Source organism: Candida pseudojiufengensis (genome assembly GCF_024610245.1).
Source record: "Candida pseudojiufengensis strain CBS 10847 chromosome Unknown scaffold20, whole genome shotgun sequence".
Lineage (NCBI taxonomy): Eukaryota > Fungi > Ascomycota > Pichiomycetes > Serinales > Debaryomycetaceae > Lodderomyces > Lodderomyces pseudojiufengensis.
This window is the reverse complement of record NW_026261547.1, coordinates 141,244-162,156: the sequence shown is the minus strand read 5'-3', so window position 1 is coordinate 162,156 and position 20,913 is coordinate 141,244. Positions and strand designations below refer to the sequence as shown.

At 29.6% G+C, this 20,913-nt stretch overlaps 9 protein-coding genes across 9 annotated transcripts; 4 read left to right on the top strand and 5 right to left on the bottom strand. All coding sequences in view use genetic code 12, as the record gives it.

Moving 5' to 3' along the window:
- Positions 1 to 117: 117 nt before the first annotated feature.
- Positions 118 to 4,929, top strand: KGF55_005662 (uncharacterized protein; the record flags this gene model as incomplete). Its single annotated transcript, XM_051760698.1, has 1 exon — positions 118 to 4,929. The coding sequence occupies one exon, from the start codon at positions 118 to 120 to the stop codon at positions 4,927 to 4,929; it is 4,812 nt and encodes a 1,603-aa protein (XP_051611691.1).
- A 132-nt stretch (positions 4,930 to 5,061) lies between these two features.
- Positions 5,062 to 6,624, bottom strand: PZF1 (Pzf1p; the record flags this gene model as incomplete). Its single annotated transcript, XM_051760697.1, has 1 exon — positions 5,062 to 6,624. The coding sequence occupies one exon, from the start codon at positions 6,622 to 6,624 to the stop codon at positions 5,062 to 5,064; it is 1,563 nt and encodes a 520-aa protein (XP_051611690.1).
- A 1,465-nt stretch (positions 6,625 to 8,089) lies between these two features.
- On the top strand, positions 8,090 to 9,634 carry KGF55_005660 (uncharacterized protein; the record flags this gene model as incomplete). The annotated part of the gene is made up of 2 exons (XM_051760696.1): positions 8,090 to 8,136; positions 8,272 to 9,634. 2 exons carry the CDS (start codon positions 8,090 to 8,092, stop codon positions 9,632 to 9,634), a joined length of 1,410 nt encoding a protein of 469 aa, XP_051611689.1.
- Positions 9,635 to 9,783: 149 nt separating this feature from the next.
- Positions 9,784 to 11,176, bottom strand: KGF55_005659 (uncharacterized protein; the record flags this gene model as incomplete). Its single annotated transcript, XM_051760695.1, has 2 exons — positions 9,784 to 10,605; positions 10,793 to 11,176. The coding sequence occupies 2 exons, from the start codon at positions 11,174 to 11,176 to the stop codon at positions 9,784 to 9,786; spliced, it is 1,206 nt and encodes a 401-aa protein (XP_051611688.1).
- Positions 11,177 to 11,521: 345 nt separating this feature from the next.
- Positions 11,522 to 12,865, bottom strand: KGF55_005658 (uncharacterized protein; the record flags this gene model as incomplete). The annotated part of the gene is made up of 2 exons (XM_051760694.1): positions 11,522 to 12,767; positions 12,831 to 12,865. 2 exons carry the CDS (start codon positions 12,863 to 12,865, stop codon positions 11,522 to 11,524), a joined length of 1,281 nt encoding a protein of 426 aa, XP_051611687.1.
- A 1,328-nt stretch (positions 12,866 to 14,193) lies between these two features.
- On the bottom strand, positions 14,194 to 15,549 carry KGF55_005657 (uncharacterized protein; the record flags this gene model as incomplete). The annotated part of the gene is made up of 1 exon (XM_051760693.1): positions 14,194 to 15,549. The coding sequence occupies one exon, from the start codon at positions 15,547 to 15,549 to the stop codon at positions 14,194 to 14,196; it is 1,356 nt and encodes a 451-aa protein (XP_051611686.1).
- Positions 15,550 to 15,745: 196 nt separating this feature from the next.
- On the bottom strand, positions 15,746 to 16,426 carry HIS3 (imidazoleglycerol-phosphate dehydratase; the record flags this gene model as incomplete). Its single annotated transcript, XM_051760691.1, has 1 exon — positions 15,746 to 16,426. The coding sequence occupies one exon, from the start codon at positions 16,424 to 16,426 to the stop codon at positions 15,746 to 15,748; it is 681 nt and encodes a 226-aa protein (XP_051611685.1).
- Positions 16,427 to 16,625: 199 nt separating this feature from the next.
- On the top strand, positions 16,626 to 17,981 carry MDM10 (Mdm10p; the record flags this gene model as incomplete). Its single annotated transcript, XM_051760690.1, has 1 exon — positions 16,626 to 17,981. The coding sequence occupies one exon, from the start codon at positions 16,626 to 16,628 to the stop codon at positions 17,979 to 17,981; it is 1,356 nt and encodes a 451-aa protein (XP_051611684.1).
- A 413-nt stretch (positions 17,982 to 18,394) lies between these two features.
- On the top strand, positions 18,395 to 20,878 carry KIC1 (putative serine/threonine protein kinase; the record flags this gene model as incomplete). Its single annotated transcript, XM_051760689.1, has 1 exon — positions 18,395 to 20,878. One exon carries the CDS (start codon positions 18,395 to 18,397, stop codon positions 20,876 to 20,878), a length of 2,484 nt encoding a protein of 827 aa, XP_051611683.1.
- Between the last annotated feature and the right edge of the window lie 35 nt (positions 20,879 to 20,913).

The window sequence follows — 20,913 nt, the reverse complement described above, 5'->3', positions numbered from 1 at the left end:
GTTGTGTTGATCGAAAAAAAAAAGCGAGTAAATATGAGACAAACCTAATTTGTATTACATTACAACTCACAAACAACACAATTTGAGGTATTGAATTGCCTTATCCCTATCACACATATGAGCTTCAAATACTTCACCGATGAATTTTTGGAACAATTTTCTGGAGGAGCAGGTGATGTCAATATTTTGGAAGCATTAGATTCATATGATTCAAATAATCCAGAAACAGAAGATGAAATTGTATTTTTATACACTGAGTTAATACTATCGTTAGAAGAAGGTAAGATCAAAATCGATCATTTGATAGATTTTTTAAATGAAACCATAAGAAATGATGATTTTGCTCGAATATTTTGTCAAGTTTTAAATTCATTTCCAGTAACTGAAAACATGAAATATCTATTATCAACTTTATACAGAACAGAAAAAGTCATTAAACTAGAAACAATTGCAGCTTACATAGGCACGGATTTTTTAAAAGAAAGTGGGATCATACCAGGAAATGTTTTATCAAAATCGTTGAATATGAAATTAAGAGATAAGTTGTATACTCAAAAGAAATATAATTTATTAGTTGAGGAAATTGAAGGGTATTCCAAATTCATTATCGAACTACACAGTATTTTCACAGATGATACTGCAGATTTTCAGATTGATTACGCATTGCAAATATCCGAATCGTTGATTGGACATTACAACTTGGATCCAAATAGATGTTTAAATATTATTTTGGATATTCTTATTAATAATGTTGTAAGAAATTGGAGAGCAGGAATTGCTTTTTTGAAAAAATCTCGTTGGTGGCCAAGCATAGAAGCTGATAACTCATCATTGAATACGCTAACAATTGGCGGAAATTTGAATGCATCAAAAATGGTTGGATTGGAACTCCTTGATTACTCATCATCAAAAGATCTTTCTGAAAATTTTAAATTGTTTGTTACAATTTTAATTAGAGAGCAATTCATTAGTTTTGGGTCATTTTATAAATATTTACGTCCGGATGAAAATGCAATGAAAGAAATCGAACAAGAATATAACAAAAAATTAGAAGAGGATGTGTCTAAAGCGGGTGCAAATGCATTGGCATTAGCTGCGCCTTTGGCAGATGAAGATGACAAACCACAAACTTCAACATTACCAGCAAATAATACAACAAAAATTCCATCAGCGACTTTGGAAACAAAGCTATTGCTAAATCTTAAATTTCAATTTTTAAAAATATTTTTATCAACGGGCTTATATTGGCCAGCAATATTCATATTAACAGACTATCCATATCTTGCCACAATTGATGATGAAATTCAACACCTTCTATGTAAGGTATTTGGTGCAACTATTAACAATATATATGAGCAAAATAATGTTAGAAATATGACTGCCACGGATGCTTCAAGATTAAAAACAGCAAGGGGAGTATCATTCGCAAGACCTGGGAATAACGTCATAATAGAAAATCAACCGCCTCCATTAATCAGTACGTTCAGAGCACTATCAAAAGATTATCCGGGAAAGCTGTTTATCTATATAGTGGAAAATTGGGCTGACACTTTGCCAATTGTAAATGACTTTAAGTCACTTCTTAAAGTATCAAAAGAGATCTTAAAGTTCATAGGAACTAATTTATCCAAAGATGTCAGCACATTTACCAAATTATGTGCCATTGTACGGTCATTTCAATCAGAAGAAGAGCTCAAAGACGAAATATTTCATTATTTCAGAAATTACATTTTTCCTGTTATGCCACTTTTGAAACACAATTCATTTGCTATTGATGCAGCTTATTCGATTTTAGCACAATATCCCATAGAAGATAGATTTAGCGTATATGGAGAATTATATAATAATCTTAGGAAAAATAATAATCAAATCAAGATTGCTTATAGTATTGCAGAGAAAGAAACAAAAGATGTTTTGAAAAGGTTATCAAAGGAAAATGTCAAACCAATGATGAGAAGATTAGCTAAAATTTGTTCATCAAATCCATTACCTTGTTTATTAACTATTTTACAACAAATTGAAAGTTATGATAATTTGATATCATTGGTGGTTGAAACAGCAAAGTATTTCAATGAATATGTCTGGGACAATTTGACAATTGCAATTTTAATCAGATTAAGTTCAGATAGGAGTTCAACTCATGATAATGGAATGCTTGAACGTCAATGGCTACAATCATTAGCTTCATTTGTTGGTAAAATTTGTCAATCTTATCCAAAAAAGATTGATGTTAAAACAATTATTACGTATGTTCTTAAATCATTTTATTCAGGTGATAGAATTGGCTTATTAGTTTTGAAAGAAATGTTTACCTCAATGGGTGGTATTAAAGCAACTTCTGACTTGACATTGAGACAGATTGATGCTATTAATTGTGGTTCATCATTACAAAGGATTACTTATAGAACTATCGATGATTTACGATATAGGAGAATCGAATCTGGACAACTCCTTTTGAAATGCTTTATTGATTTGGATGCAGTTAACGAGTTAATTGTTCTTCTATGTTCTATATATGATGACTTAATATTTGGAGATGAAGAAAGTCATTTGAAAGTTTTAGCTAGTCGAGCTGATGATTTGAGTGCTGTCATAAAATTATTTACCACATTAGTATCATTTTTCGGAAGAGGAGAGGATACCAATTTGATGTCCATCAATGATTTACATAATAAGTATAATGTCCCAATATCATCTGCATTTGATTTATGGAGAACAAAGTCAGTCGATCTAGAGTCTATTGAATCTCAAGCGCAAGAAGTTGTCCCAAATAATTTTCCAACTAGTTTGTTCACAGCATTTTGGTATTTCAGTTTAAGGGACATCAACTATGACGAAAACCTTTATGTTGAGGAATTGGATAAGCTAGAGTCTGCTACAAGAGGTTTGAAAGATGCTGTAAGATTAAATGCGAGAAATAAAGATTTTCCAATTGCTACACTTGACAAATATGAACGTGAGATAATTGAGAACACAAAGTTTATTGAACAAATTCCATCAGACAAAGTCAGACATAAAGAATTAAATGATGCAATGAATCAAACACTATCTGAATTATCTTCTAACTGGTTTAATTCAACTGACGATATGGAAAATACGCAGAATGAAAAATTTGTACAGTATTGTCTCATGCCAAGGGCTATACATTCATCATTTGATGCTGTATTTGCAGCTAGATTTGTTTTCAAATTGAATGAGTTGCATGTTGATAACTATTCATTATTTGGGGTCTTGAGCTCATTACTTGACTCAGACCAGTTATACAATTCATTATATTCCTCAACACCATCTGAGGCGGAAAATCTTGGTTATTTTTTTGCATTTATTTTTAAACATTTACAAGAAATCAATAACGAAGAAAGTGTCAAAGCGTTGAATTTAGGTGAATTGTCTGAATTTAAGAATTGGGTATTTACTTTTCATTCATCAATTTTGGAACAGATTAAGAGAAGTCTCGAAGTTGATGAGTATATTTCTAGAAGTAATACAATTGTATTTTTGAAAAACTTATTAGGGGTTTACCCTCTTGTTGATGATCACTGTGAGAACTTGGTTACAGCTATGGAACAGATATATGAAAATGATGAAAAAGAAGATATAAAATTAGCATCAGGTGCATTACTTGGACACATTAAATCTAAATCAAAGCAATGGATTCCAATTTGGGATTTCATACCAATGAGTGACGAAGAGAAACAAAAGATAATCGATGAAAGAGAAAAAATCAAGAAGGAACAAGAAGAGATTGAGAAAAAAGCCAAAGAAGAAGAAGAAAAGAAAATTGCAGAATTGAACAAAGAAAAACAAGCTAAAGAAGAGGAAGAGTTAAGAAGAAAAAAAGCAGCAACAGCCATAAATTACAGTAGTACACTGGGAACAGGTAATAGAACGGGATTCAGATCTCAACCTTCATCAAGTGCTCGTAGATATGAAGCATATCAATCAACTGATAGGAGTGATCGATCAAAATATAACGCAACTAAAGACCATGATGATTCAGAAAATAAAGAAGAGGATAGACCAAGTTCAGCCAGATCACTGCATATAAAAGAACGATTGTCTAAAATGAAATCGGAATATCTTAAAGCTAAATCTTCAGAGCCGAAAGAGGATGATATGGAAAGTGTGAAAGATGTAGCCAATGGTCAAGATGATGTTAATGGAGAAAATGCAGGAACAAATACAAGTGAATCCGAGAATCCAGGTACTACGAAAAGCACAAATAGTGCTGTTGGTGTTGAAACGGAAAAAGAAATTGCTACTGATAGGCAAATTGATAAATCAGACTCATCCAATACTCAAGATAAAACTAACAATGGTTCAAATGGTAAATCAGACACCAGAAGAAAATCATTACCAAGTCAAGAAGAACTTATTCAAAAATCAACCATGGAGGCAAAACAACCTCAATCTATTCCACCATCTAACCCCAGAAGAACTCCATTACCAGCTCAAGGACGAACCTATTCAACGGGTGAAGCATCTACCAAACCTGACACAAGAGGGTATCATCAATATAATAGTAAAAGTAATTTTAAATCAAATGAACAAGTACCTCCTCCTCCTCCCCCACCTTCAACTTCAGCACAACCTTCAAATTTTGGTAGAAGAAGTTATGGAACAGGATATGTACGTCATGATCAAAACCGTCAATTTAATAGATTTGATAACAACAATAATAATAATAGATCATATCAAACTCAAGGTTATGATAGTCGATCACAAACTCCAGTTAATCAAAGACCAGGGTATGGTAACAATCCTGTGAGCGGTGGTTCAGCTGATACTAGAGCAAAATATAGGACACCAACTTATGATAATAGAAAAGCTGCTCAATCTTCTGATTCTTCACAAGGAGATCAAGGTAATAAAAGAAGAGCTGATGGTGGTCAAGGTGGTAGATCTTATGATAAAAAGCAAAGGTATTGAGAATGAAATGGAATGAGCTGTGTAATGTATAGTATAAATAATCATGTAATTTTATTAATATCATACTCATTCATTCATTATTAAATTATATATCTATATTTTCAAACCTTCTTGGGGTTCAAAAAAAGAATATCAATCTTCAGCTTCTAAATTAGAACTTAATTCTTTACTTAAAATTTCATCAAATGCAGCATCTTCATCATTATATTCATCGTATTCATGATCATCGTCATCATCATCTTCATTACCATCGTCATCATCATCTTCATTATCATTAATTTCGTTGACACCTACTTTTACTTTCTTATTTATAGCATCATCATTTCTTTCTTCTAAAATCTTCCTCTTTTTTGTTCCTTCAATTTCTTCTTCTTCCTCTTGTTGTTGTAATCCATCTAAAAAATTTTCAATTCTTTTTAAATTTTCATCATGCCATCTTAAATGTCGATGTAAATCACATAATCTATAAAAAAATCTATTACATCTTAATTTTGGACAATGTATTTGTTTTGCTACACTTTTAGAAATTGTATCAATTAGTTTTTCCTGTTTAATTTCTTGTTGTTGTTGTTGTTGTTGGTTTTTGGATGATGATTTTGATTTGGTTGAGTTGTTCATCGATGTAGTATTTGTTGAAGAAATTGAATTTGTGGATTTTAAAGCTTGAGCTGTATCTGATCTCACATCCTGATTGAAAAATGTATCTGATGATTCTTCTTCTGTTGATAAGATGGTACCTAAACTTTTGATTGTATTAATTGATGGTTTGTTAGCTGAGACAGCCCCTGACGTTGATTCTTTTAATCCTTCCTCTGTGATTATTGAACTGATTTTACCATCAAGGTCAACTTTATTATTTTTCAATAATTCTTCAGGAATATTTCCATCATGAAATTTATTATAATGATCAATTAATTTATCTTTTTCATTAAATTTCCCCAAATCACAATAATTACATTTCCAAATCTTGATTGCATCGTCATGAGTTAACATATGAGATTTTAAACCTTGTTTCCCAACACAACCTTTTCCACATATATCACATTTTAATTTAGGATGTTCTTGTTTTAAATGAAATTGTAATGCTGACCAAGTTTTAAAATTTTTAAAACAGCCACTAGAATCACATTGGTATGCAGGACTTTCTCCGTGATACTTGAGTTTATGATTTGCAAATTTCCATGGTCTTGCAAAAGTCTTACCACATATTGAACAAGTTAAAGTTTTTTCATGTACTGATTGAATATGATGTGTTAATGATTGATGTTTATAAAAAGATTCATTACAATTTTCATAAGTACATTTGAAAGATTTTGTATGAACTATTTCATGTCTTTTTAAATGTTGAGGTGTATTTACTCCTTTACCACAAACAGAACAATGATATGGTTTATCTCTTGAATGAGAAATCAAATGAGCATCCAAATGGTGTTTTCTTAAAAATGATTTTGTACATTCAGGATAAGAACATGGAAAAGGTCTATCTCCAGTATGTGATCTAAGATGTTGATCTAATAATGATGGTCTATTGTAAGCTTTATCACAATTTTCATAAGTACATAAATATCTTTTAGGTCGCGATGATGATGATGATGAAGCTTTTGATGTTGTAGATGCTACGGTGGCAACTGAAGCTTTGGATAAGTTTGATGCTTGTGAGTTTACTGATTTTGTATCTTCCTCTTGCTCATTCATGTATTTGAATATTTTGATTTCAAGAACCACTGATAATATAAGTGATATGTATATTGATATTATATGTTTCTAGATGTTTAAGGAAATGAGTACAAAAAATTTTGTAACTCTTTTTTTCTGGGTGTGGTTTGTGTAATTAAATAAGTTGCAAAATAATGTTCTGATTTAATTCATACAAATAATTTAGTTCAAGATCCTTTGTAAAAAGAATCACCCATATCTTTTGAAGAATTTTAACACCAATGACTTTTAAGCCATCAGCTCGTTTGTTTACGGTAGGTCCTTTTTTAAATTACCAGGTAGACTTTTTCAATTTCTACACAAGCTTACCTTAAGGGGTAGTGGAAATAGATCGATAGAGTGGCGGAATATTATGAAAGAAAAGTTGATGAGTTGAAGTTTGAAATTTGTATTGCCATTTCACGCTGCCTTTCCTCAGATGTCGTAAAAGTGGAGTTCTCGTCGTATTACAATAGATGAATTATACAATGTTTAAGTCTATGAATCATTTGAGTAGTCACTTTAAACATAAAATTTTTACCGTATATATCCGTTTGAAAATTCTCTCGGAGTTTAATTGATTAGAAATATCTATTAAATGGAATGAGAGTCTTCTCTAGAGAGAAGACTAAACATTGTGACGCCAGTTTCACAACCATGTCATTCAATGGGAGCTATGTCATTTATCTGTTAGTTAAATTATATAGTCAGTCATTTAAACAACTCCTGATGTCCAAGAATTTGAGAAAGTGAAACTCCCTTTGGTAATGTTATTTAATGCATATACTAATTCGTTTCTCGGTTATAATAATGAATTTAAAACTCTCTAAAATTTATGTTTGATGATCAAACTGATCGGATTTATTTTAATTGATTCAGAAACAGATTTTTGCTAGCTAAAATATTTTAGCCATCTACAAGAGGATCATCCATTGTAGATCGTAGTTATATATATAATACATAGTAATTGTAGACTTTTCAATTTATTTTTAGTCAATTATAAGAATATCTCAAAAATCGCTACAATTTAGTTTATAAATTCAATTTTAATAACTTGCTCATCGTTACAACTTTCAACTGATTTTAACAAACTTGAAAATAACAACAAACAGCGTATTTAAATTACTCCGAAACAGATTTAAAACTAATTATTCAATTCAATCTTTTCAATTCATTTCAATTTCAATTCAATCAACTTATCACAAATTTGAAAACGAATCTAAGAAAAAAAAAAACTCAATAGAAATAAGAAAAATCTCGTTCAAATTAAAAGTCATTTACAATTCATTAAATTCGAGGCAGTTTTCAACATACAATTTAATCATTCGATCTTCTCAAGTATTTATTAGTAAATTCATAATCATTCAACCTAATAGTATTAACACCAATCATTACTTAGTAGAAGGAATCCAACTATACAATTTGAATTGAAGAAAGGAGAAACCGCAATAAAAGAACACAAAATATGGGTATTAATAATCCAATTCCTAGAAGTTTAAGGAGTGAATCAAAGTATGTACATTTCATAAATACGAAATAAGTTTTTATCAAAGTTACAAATACTTTGAGAGTAAAACAATTGATGATTTAGTTCAGACTTTTTACAAAATTGAATGCATGAAAATACTAACAATTAAATTATTTTAGAAAAGCAGCAAAAGTATTATCATCATTCATAAAACCAAATCAAGTTGCTGGACCAGATCAAGTTATTCCACCAAGAATTTTAAAAAATGCAAAAGGTTTAGCTGTAATAACTGTTTTAAAAGCAGGATTTTTATTTTCAGGTAGAGCTGGATCAGGAGTTATTGTAGCAAGATTACCAGATGGAAGTTGGTCTGCTCCATCAGCTATAATTACAGCAGGTGCAGGAATGGGAGGTATGATTGGAGCTGAATTAACTGATTTTGTATTTGTTTTAAATACAAAAGCTGCAGTTGATTCATTTGCTCAATTGGGTTCGGTTACTTTAGGAACTAATGTATCTGTAGCTGCTGGTCCATTAGGTAGAAGTGCAGAAGCAGCTGGTACTGCTTCATTAAATTCTGTTTCTGCTGTATTTGCATATTCAAAAACAAAAGGTTTATATGCTGGTATATCATTAGAAGGTTCTGCAATTATAGAAAGAAGAGAAGCAAATAGAAAATTTTATGGACAAAACTGTAAAGCAAGAAATATATTGGCTGGACAAGTTGAACCTCCACCAGCTTGTGATTCATTAATGAGAGTTTTAAATTCAAGAGTATTTAATAATAGATCATTTGATGAAGATGATGATGATTATTATGATGATGATTATTATGATGATATTCCTGATGATTTTTCAGATTCTACTTCTGAATATAGTGGAAGACGTGGAACATATGGGAGAAGAAGTGGTGGTGCTGCTGCTGTTGGAAGTCATAATAGAAGAAGAAGAAGATATTCAGATGAATATTCTGACGATGATTATTCAGATGAAGATGATTATGATGATGGTTATGGAAGAAGAAGACGAAATGAAAGAGAACGAGAAAGAGAAAGAGAAAGAGATAGAGAAAGAGATAAAGATAGAAGAATTGGATCTGGAAGAAGTGGTAATACAACAACTACATCAGCATCAAGTGCTGGTTTATCTAATGCAAGAACTCAATCATCATGGGAAGATGACATATATGATTCAAGTTATAATGTTGGAGGAGGAAGTAAAACAAGATCAAGAGGTAATAGTGATGTAGATAGATTAAATGCAAGATTAGGAAATACAAAATTATCACCAAGTAAAAATGGTAATGGACCAACAAGACCCCTTAATTCATCAAAACCAAATTTTGGAGGATCACAAAAATCAAATGCTTCACAAGCTATTGCTTTATATACTTTTAAAGGAGAACAAGGTGGTGATTTACCTTTTAAAAAAGGAGATGTTATTAATATTATAAAAAGAACTGAAACTGTTGATGATTGGTGGACTGGTTCAAATAATGGTCAAACTGGTATTTTCCCAGCTAATTATGTGGAATTAATTTAGATTAAGTTAAAAAAAAATTGATTAATTGCTTTTAACAAGGCAATGTGAAATAAAATAAAAGAAAAAGTTGTAAATTATAGTTATTATTTCTAGTTATATAGTTTACCATGTATTAGTTTTTTTTTATCTCAATGTTTCAGTAGAACTACCTAACTTTTTTTAGTCTTTTTGGCTTGACTTTTGGTTTTTACCGTTTTATTTTGTTTGTTAATTTTAGACTTCGGAGTAGAATTGGTTTCAGGTTTTGAGTTTTCTTTTTCATTTGAAAGTGGTTTATTCTCAATTGTTGCAATTTTTCTGGATTGAACAGTTTTTTTCATTCCATCCAGTTTAATTTTCTCATTAATGATATTATTAGGTTCAATTTGTTTTGGAAAATTTACCTTAACTTTAATTTTAATTTTATAATTTTTAAAAATTGAATTAATATTATAAATCAAATTAAATTTATTAATAAATCTTGAATATTGTAAATTAATTATATGATATTTTGTCAATAAACCAACTGGAGCAAAACTAAAAGAAATTAAATCACCTAATCTTCTAAAAATGGAAATTAAATTTTGTTTTGGAATTAAACTTGATATTCCATAAATTGTTATATAAAATCTTGGATATATTTTTTCAAAATTAAGTGGTAATAAATTAAATTTAAAATTATTATTATTAATTTTTAAAATTTGTAAATTATATTCTTTTAAAAATTTTATAATTTCAAAATTTTCAAATGTTAAAACTTTAAAAACTTCATTACCATTTTTAAAATGTATTGGTGGGAAATTTGTTATTTCAATTTGTATATTTAAATTTTTTAAATTTTCTTTTGGAATACTTATAATTAATCTAATTCCAAAAATTAAAGAATTTAATTTCATAAATGAAAAACTCATTTTTTCATCTTTAAAATGTAATAATATAGCTTGGCCTCCCATTAATACAATAATCAATTGAATTTGGTTTTTGAGTTTTATCTGATACATCTAAAACATATGAGTCATCCCCTAAGACTTGAAAATGATCAATTAAATGATAGACTTCTTTCAATATTTGAAAAATATATGAATGTGTTGCTGAAATTTTAAAATAAATCATGACATACAACTTAAAATTAAAATTTAAGTTTAAATTCCATTTACTTGTCAATATGGGAAATGATACATTGTTTGAAAAAATTGGAGACAAATGATCAAAAATTGGTTGTGCTGAATAGTATTCATATTTATATAGATCATAGTTTTTAATTGTGTCTCGACTTTTATTTACAATCTGTTTGGGGGCAAATTGAGTTGTTTTCTTCTTATCAGCATTCTCTTTTTCAATTGGAACGTTGGCTGCAATTAATTCACACTTTTTTGATGACGTTGGTTTTACCATAGGAGAATTTGAATTGTTGATGTTACTATTGGTAATTAGACTATTTTTATTGTTTAGTGGATCAATAGCTTTAGTTTTTGTATCAGCGTCAGCGCTATGTGATTCCTTTGTTTCTGGTTTTTTGAGCATACCAAACATAGACTTCATATTATCTTTAAAGGTTGGCATTTTCAAGAAATAAATGAATTTGATGTGTGTTTCGTTGTTTGTTGGTTGGTTGGTTGTAAAAATAACAATAAAAAAAGTGATCCTTACAAAGAAAAAAAAAAATTATATTTTTTGCAACCAAAACAATCTCCATACAAAGCAGTTTTACAAACCAAAATTCACTTGAAGATTCATTCAAAACTACAAAGAAAAACACAATTTACCCAAATCATTTATTAAAAATATCTAATAATCTAATTAAAATCTACTTTAAAAAAATTTAAAATATTCATAAATTTCACCATTTCTGTAATACCTTTTACCCAAATTTCAAATCCCATTTGTATTTCTCCTATAAAAATTCATCTATTCCAATTTAAATACATTATCAATAAAATGACCAACGACAACTTTTCCTTCATCAAAATTAGGATCAGCATGTCTAACAATAGCAGCAGCATGAGTTGCAGTAGTATGTCTTAAAATAATTGGATATTTATTCCATTTAATTGAATTTAATTTTTCAACTATAAATGATTGATTTGAATCTAATTTTATCTTGGGGAAAATTTTTGAATGACTTACTTTGTAATTCATTGCATTATACATATCTTCAACTAAAGTATCTTGTTCATCTTCAAATTTATTACTTAAATCAGTTAAAAATGAAGTATCTTCATTATATTCATATAAATGATTTAATTTATTATCTGTATTATTATTAAATTTACGTAATCTTGAACTTAATTTTATTCTTTGAAAAATGGATGATATTAAAAATGATAATGCCCAAAATGGTGTATAAATAATTAATGAACCAATAACTTTTATCCAATTTAAAGTTTTCCAAAAAAATCTTACTATGGGAGGTCTTTCATCATAATTAATTTGTTTTGTATCTCGTTGAATAAAATGTAAAGGTTTCAGATAATCTATTAAATTTGGTTCATAACCTTTAATATATGAACATTCAATATTTTTAGGGGATTTATTATACATTGAATTAACTGGATCATCTGATGATATTGATGACGTAAACCATGAACATCTTTTATCATTTACAACATTTGCATATAACGATTTATATTTAAAATTAGAAAGAGCTTGATAAAATTTTGAATTATGATCAGCCATCCAAACTAATAAAGGTTTATTAAATTCTCCAACTTTATCTTTTAAAAAAAATTGTGATCCTGTTATAGCTAAAAAAAATGGTGCTATATTATTATATAATCTTACTGAAAAATTTTGAGTTTGAGGATTTGATACACCAATATGAGGTGTACAAAATGTTACAAAATTTATTGGTTTGATATTTTCAAAATATTGTCTACTATGTAATATTCCAATTGCATATCTTGAAATTAATCCACCTAATGAATAACCAATAATTGAAAATTTTGTAACTTTATCACCCTGAGAATTTAATATGGAAGTTTGTTCTAATATTTCATCAGTTATTCTTTTACCATTAACATCTATTCCATCATATGTAAGATAACCAGAATGTGAACCAGTTTTATAAACAAATAATTTTTCTCCATTAGTTGGTTTAATTTCTTCATTAATTGTCTTTTCAAGATATGATACATGTGAAGAATTACCCCAGACTCTAAAAGATAAAAAAGTTAGTATTTGTTAGAAACTTTGAGTTTATTAAAAGTTAGGAACATACCCATGGACCAAGATGACTAGATGAGTGTCGACCATTATTAGATTGTGTGTTGATTGTGTAAGCGCAGTATTGACAATTAAACGATTGTGAATGAAAGGACCCCTAATGAAAGTACTTGCGTTAAATTTGGTTGGTCAATTCTTTTATAGATTGATTGTATGATTATATGATACTACTGGTTGAGCAGATGTGGATATGGAAGTAATTCTGATATGGTTGGTATTTTGATGAATATTGTTAATATGATTTGAATTCCAAAAATATTCGTTTATAATAATTGGTAAACCCTATAAAAATAATTTGAACCAAAATTGAGGGGTGGTTTTGAAAAAAAATAAAAATAGAGAATTACAAAATCAGTTTAAATCCGAGTTTTGTTGAAACTATAATAAGGATCAAATGAGGGAGGACTTCCAAATTTACTACTAGGTTTCTACTCAAGTCAGTGCTAATTAACCAATTAATTTATCAGTACATATTTGTATTAATATTAACAGTTAGATATAAATTTGGTAATAATTTGACTAAAAAAACCAACAGAAATAATCATACTGTAAAAAGAAATACGGACTCTTACCCAAAAAAATTTAGAACAAACTTTAAAATTTTGGTTGTTGTATGGTGGTACCTTAATTTTATTACTATTGAATTGGAATGAATTGATTAAATCCACGGTATTTAAATTTTTAGTTTAATCTCTTGTTAAACGAATTTTGTAGCCTAATCAAAGTAATAACATGTATCGATTAAACACAGGCTGATTCTAATGAACTCCTTATTCTCCAAAAATGATACACGATTATAAACAATAAGTCAACTTACTTAATAACGAGATTAACAGTTTGGGTCTAATAACATTTTATTACGTGCACATGAAAAAAATAGAATAAATTGAAATTTAAAGTCCGATTATTATAATTTGAGACATTTATTCTGTAGTAGAATGGATGTTTGTTCTGATCCTACTTTTTTTCATTAATCAACAGGGTTGTAGACGTAAAATTTATAGACGATAAATATCTAGTAATGGCTGATGTTTACTTGATCTTCTATTTCACTGACGAAGACTCTTTTGAAGATCAAAGAAAGAATCAAATTTGAAATTTTGACTTACAAAAATATTTAACTATGTAGGTTAGGATGTACTGTACACAACCAAATGTTTTCAATGTTTCATATTAATTTTGCAACAAATTTGACTTAAGTACGATTTAATCAGTCTACCCTAGACATTTTATACAATTCTAAATCCAAATACAAAAATACAAATTTCAAATTAAAGAGAGACCCAATTGCGAATCCTCATTATTATTTAATTGTCATTACATTCATTATAAAATCTATGTACAAGGTTCTAAGTAATTTATAAACAGCTTTGTATGATTACTCCAGTAGCTACTCCAACATTTAATGAATCAACAATATCATCTTCATCATTCCTATACTTTGGTATACCAACAAGATAATCACTTCTTAATTTCATATTTGTTCTAACACCTTTACCTTCACTACCAATAACCAACATTACTGGAGTCTTTTTTGAAATAGTTTTTAAATCATTTAATTCAATAAATTTATCTTTTAAACTCATTTCAATTTTATAATTTTTATCTCTTAGCAATTTTAAATTTAAATCATCAGGTTTTGAACTTGTACTTATAACATTCCATCCATTATTTCTAACAGAATCAATAAATTTTAAACTTTGATCAGTTTGATAAATATCTATAAGATCCAAAGCTCCTGATGATGCTTTGTTTGCAACTGGACCTAATTTTGCACTTGAATGATCCGGTATTACTATAAAATCAACTCCATAAAAATAAGCAGTTCTTAATATTGAACCCATATTTTGAGGATCTGTTATTTCATCTAAATATAATGCTAATGGATAAAGTTCTTCTTCATCTTCTTCTGATTGTATTTCTTCAGTTCTTATTATGGATTTTTCAATTGGAGTATCAATTCCATCCTCATCTTCGATAATTAATTTATACTTATTATCTTCAGAATGACCAACTTCAGTAATATAAGGTATATTTAGCGGCTTAGTTTTTAATACTATCCCATTATGAACACCATTTTTAGTTAAAATATTTAAAGCATTTTTATCCCTAACATTTTGAGTTTTAACACCATATTCTTTTTCTGCTTTTTTAATTAAATCTTTATCATCAGAATTGAAAGTATATAATCCTAATATTGGTCTTTTTCTTGCTTTTAATACTGAACTTATTGGATGAGTTCCATAAACAAATTCAAAAAATGTTCCACCTATACCACTCATATTACCTTCTTTCCTACTTTTAATTCCATCTTCTTCCATTATTTCTTTAGCACTTTGTCCTTCATAATCAATTTCATTAATACTTCTTTTAAAATTGGGATTTGATTTTTCAAATTTTGAACGTTCATGTTTTTTTTTCATTTCTCTATATCTTCTTTGTCTTGCTACTTTTTCTTGTAAATGTGATCTTCTTTCATCTGACATTTTCCCATATTTTCTTTTAAAAAATCTATCTTTACTTATATTTTCTATTTCCCATGGTTTCTGTGGTTTCTCTGATAACGGTAGGTTTTTTTGGAATGATTGATTATTGTTTTTAGGATTTGAAAAATGTGGTTTGAAAATTGGTTTAATTTCCCTTGACTTTAAAAGTCTCGCAGTGAATGTTGAAAACTGCCTACTTCGTAGATACTGACATGATGATAGAGTCATTCCAAGTCTCTTGTATGTTAATTCAATAAGTTTCAGTTTGATTGTGAATGATTACTTGAACCGAACCTTTTTTTTGCAACAAATTTTCTATTGAGAGAGATGCTACAGATAAAACAATTTATTAGATGATGAATAAATAGATAATTAAATATATTTAGAGCAGATATACAATTCTCTTCTGGACCGCTTCTAAGTCTCATGATAAAACACCTTTAGTACTTGGGACATCATTTTTACCGGTCTTTGAAGTCGCTTCTTTAATAGCAATAGCTAAAGCTTTGAAAGCACTTTCAGCACGATGATGATCATTGAATCCTCTTAAACAATCAACATGCATAGTTATACCAGCAGAAGTTGCAAAACTTTCTAATACGTGAGGTATCATTTCACATGATAAATCACCTATTTTCTCTCTTTTCAATCCTAAATCAATAACTGCATAAGGTCTATTTGATAAGTCCACAACGGCTCTACTTAAAGCTTCATCTAATGGGGCAAAACCATGACCAAATCTTTTAACACCTTTAATTTGTCCAAGTGCATTTTTAAAAGCTAAACCCAAAGCTATTCCTACATCTTCACTTGTATGATGATCATCAATATGTAAATCACCAACACATTCAATTTTTAATGACCAGCCTGAATGTTTGGCTAATGCATGTAACATATGATCTAAAAATCCAATCCCTGTTTGAATATTAATTTGTTGACCTCCAGTAGCTTGTGTTGCATGTTCATCTATTGAATCAGACTTAGGTAGTATTGAATTAGGAATATATACGTTTCCACCATCTAGACTTATGGCTATTTGAATCTTTGTTTCATTAGTATCTCTTTTAATAAAAGCTTCTCTTGCTGTAACTCCATTCGATGTCATTTTGACTAGGGTGTGTTTTGAAAAATAGTAGATAAGAATTGATTCAAATGCATAATAAAAATGTGAAACAACTGAAAAATAATTTTTAGATAAATCTAAAAAGGAAGAAAATTAAAATCAAAACAAACTTTAGACTTAAATCATAAACAATACAACAATCTCAAAGCAACAAGACGATTAAGGCCATAGGTCTATAGTAATGTACACTTATATGGAATATCTTCAAAAATGTTTTTATAAATCAACGAACTGGAATGAAGATAACATATTCTCAAACATAAATGCAACTTCTCAAGCTATATTAGACTTTCCCATACCCAATGGATTAAAAATAGATACATCATCAAAGACTTCAGATTATTCTGCATCAAGTTTCACATTATCAAATTTTCATCAAATTAATGGGTCATTGGCATATTTATACTCGCTGAATCCTTTAACTAATACAATGGGATCGAAAGATGTTTCATTACAAGATGCAATAGCTGGGTTTAGAATTATCGAGCCAATGCTAGTATTACGAAGACAACAGCAAAAGATTAAACAACCAAAACTTAACAATAAACACCTGCTACTATATGGTAGAATGTATTTTCCTGGATCAGCATTGGAAGCAATGGTTATTAAAAGATTAAATGAAAACACACAATTGTTGATCAAATGTGTGAACCATCCATATTTGGAAAAAAACGGTACTATGATAATATATTTACAAAATAATCATGTGAAATACTCAAGAGAAATAATTTATTCAACTAATGAATCATTAATTGGAGTAAGATTTCTATATAATTTAGGAAATACTATAGCAAAAAATATAAATCCTAATCTTATACCAAAATTTGATAATTCTGTAATTTCAATTGGTACTGAAGTTTGGTATGCAGCAAGAACACTAAGTCCAGGTTTATCAACAGCTTTACGATATTCAACTAGATCAACATCAACAGGAAAACCATTAACAATGACATTAGCAATAAATCCAATATTGGGACATGTATCTTCTACCTACACAGTAAAAACTTCAGTTGCTTCAACTTTTTGTTCCAAATATGACTTCAATTTTTTCTCCTATGCAAGTAACTTATCCTTGGGGTTTGAATTATTTAGTTATTCCAAAAAGCGATTATTACAACAGCAACAATTTCAACAACAAAATCCTCCAACGACCTACATCGATGAGCAGGTAGTATCGACTCATGATCATATCAAAAGACAACCAAGTAAATATAAAACCAAAACTTTCAAAAATGGAAAAAGTGGAAATACGATAGTAGAAGAAAAATACCCATCAGATCATTCATCGAACTCATTGAAATCATCTGCATCTAAAAATAGACCAGTATCAACTGCGTTCCAAAATCTAGTTAATGAAAGTGATTTTTCAAGTGTGATCAAGGTATCAACATCTTTAAAAGATAAAACTATAAAATTATTATGGGAAGGAAGAGTTAAAGAATTTCTCGTTAGCACTGGTGCTAGAGTATCTATTAATCCTATAACGAAAGTACCTGAATTTAACAAATTGGGAATTAATTTCGCGTATTCGTTTTAGTTTAATCTACTTAATATAAAACAATAGAAATCTAGATTTAATAAATGGAACTCTTATATTTCAATAATTTGTTTGTTCAATTTGTATCAGCATGAGCCTCTTCATTATTCATGGACGAGTATATTCAGTGTAAATATATATGAGCCTAATCAATTTAGCCTCATAATTAATCTGTATTACATGTATTATCTCTTTATTTCCTTCATTGATATTCTTTGATATAACTAGATCAATTTATCGTTTGAGATTTGTTTCACTGAAAAAAAAAAAAACAATAGGCGTTGTTAATTATGGATCAAACATTCAAAACATCACCTTCATAATAAACAACACTTCACAACATCCATCTATAATTATCAAAAACGTATATGTGCAAATAAAAAATTCAATCACTACGTTTTAGGATCATCTAAATGAGTTCCATATCACAATATAAAAGAACTGAGGTCATTGGAAGAGGTAAATTTGGAGTTGTTTATAAAGCTTATCATAAACAAACAAAACAAGTATATGCCATAAAAGTTCTAAACCTAGATACAGAAGAAGAAGAAATACTTGATGTTCAACAAGAAATACAATTTTTAACAGAATTGAAAAATGTACCAAATATTACTCATTATTATGGATCAATTTTGAATGATACAAAATTATGGATTGTAATGGATTACTGTGCAGGTGGATCATTAAGAACTTTATTGAAACCTGGTGTAATGGAAGAAAAATATATTGCAATAATTGTAAGAGAGTTATTGTTGACATTAAGTGCTGTTCATAAATTAGGAGTAATACATAGAGATTTAAAAGCTGCAAATGTTTTGATATCAAAGGAAGGAAATGTTCAATTGTGTGATTTTGGTGTTGCAGCAAAAATATCAGCAAATGCTACTAAAAGAACAACAATGGCGGGCACACCTTATTGGATGGCACCAGAAGTCATCAAAACTGGGGAATCATATAATAGTAAAGCTGACATTTGGTCTTTAGGTATAACTGTTTATGAAATAGCTACTGGTAATCCTCCTTACGGCGATAAAGATGCATCTTGGGCAATGCAATTAATTTCCAAGGCAACTCCTCCCAGGCTAGAAGGGAGTCAGTATTCTCCAGCATTAAAAGAATGTATAGCATTATGTTTGGATGAAAATCCGGAAGAAAGACCATCTGCAGATGATTTATTTAAATGTAAATTAATGAAAATCTACAAAACATATCCCACTAACATATTGAAGGAAGTCATATCACGTTATTTATTATGGCGAGATCGAAATTCATCAAGAGATTCAGTTTTTATTAATTTAGAGAATGAGCAAGAAGACACTGTTGATGAAATTGTTCAGAATAAATTACCAGGATATAATGATTACGGAATTGGCAACAATGCTAATGATGATCAACTTCAAGTGAAATGGGATTTTGACTCGTTGGAATCTCGTGATTATATCATTGAAAATGACATTGATATGAATAATATTGAGTACCTGAAAAATTATGAAACTCAAAGTGGTGAAAATACATATTCAACGATTCCAACATTAAAAGCTACGACTCTTAATGGTAGTGGTGCAACGCTCAATACACAAACAAAATCTATAGCAGATATTCCCAAATCCTTACAAATGTTATTTGAGGATCCAGCAGAGGAAAGCAGGAATGATCATTCAACATTGCAAGCTCCTTCCATAATGAATGATATGAATGGAACTGAATCACCCACAATTGAGATACCAGATATGTCTGCACTTTCAAACTTCCCATCCACATCAACCTTAATGAGTAATGGTCATCCTGTACTAAATAAGCCTCCAACTTTATATCACACCCAGTCAGCATCAGGAAACCTAGAAACCAGGTATGCGTCAATAGATACATCCCCAATCGAGAATCGACCAAGAAAGAAAACAGTATCAAACACAATGAGCCACCAAAATATACCGACAATAAACACGTCAACAAATTCAAGCACGGCAACTCCTCACACACCACCATATGCATCAGCCGCAGCTGCCAGAAGCCCATCTCCTAAACCTCCTACAAATTTGGGAATGGCTGCAATGAATTCAAAGACAAATTCACCATCAAAAATGAAAGCTGTACAAGGTCAAGGAAATAATAATCCACTTTTACAACCTATTAATTTTAAACCGATTTCTAATGATTTAAATTCCAAGATAAACACTCAACCACCCAACCAAGCACCTCCTCAATTGGTACTGCAGCAATCGATGCCGATTTTGCCAGTCAATCCTCAATCAAATTTGAAGTCCAAACGAAATAAACCAGGATTTATACAAATGCCTACTCCATCAGCCACCTTAAATTCATTATCAGCTTTAACTAATGATCATCACGATGACGATGAAAATGTCAATCAATTTGGTATTAATCCTGCTCAAGCTGCATATATGCATGTTTCGATGACACCTGTTACTGAGAGCGAACCTCCTCAATTTCTGACGAACTCATCATCAGCTACAAAGGCAGAAGATCAAACTTTTAGTAAGCCTAATAAAGAAAGTTCACCAATTCCTCAGAGTCGACCTCATCAAAATAGTATCCTGGCACAAAAGAAAACATTTTCATCATCATCTAATTTAAATGTCAATTCACATATGCATCAAAATCATTCAAATACTACTAGCACCTCAATTCCACAAACTCTGTTATCATCCATGCCTAGTCAACCTCAAAATTCACATAAGGGAAGTACTGTTACACATCAACCACCAGCTGCATCACAACAAAATGTGCCTACGCCAATAACCTTTCCCATCATTCCAAGTATCAAAAATGATTTTTTCATGGACTCAACCACCAACAAAAGCAAATTAGTGAATGAGCTAGATAATATCATAAAATTATTTAATCAAGGCTTAGAAGCATTAGAAGATAACTTATAACAAACACATAATTGATTTTAACATATTTATTTAGA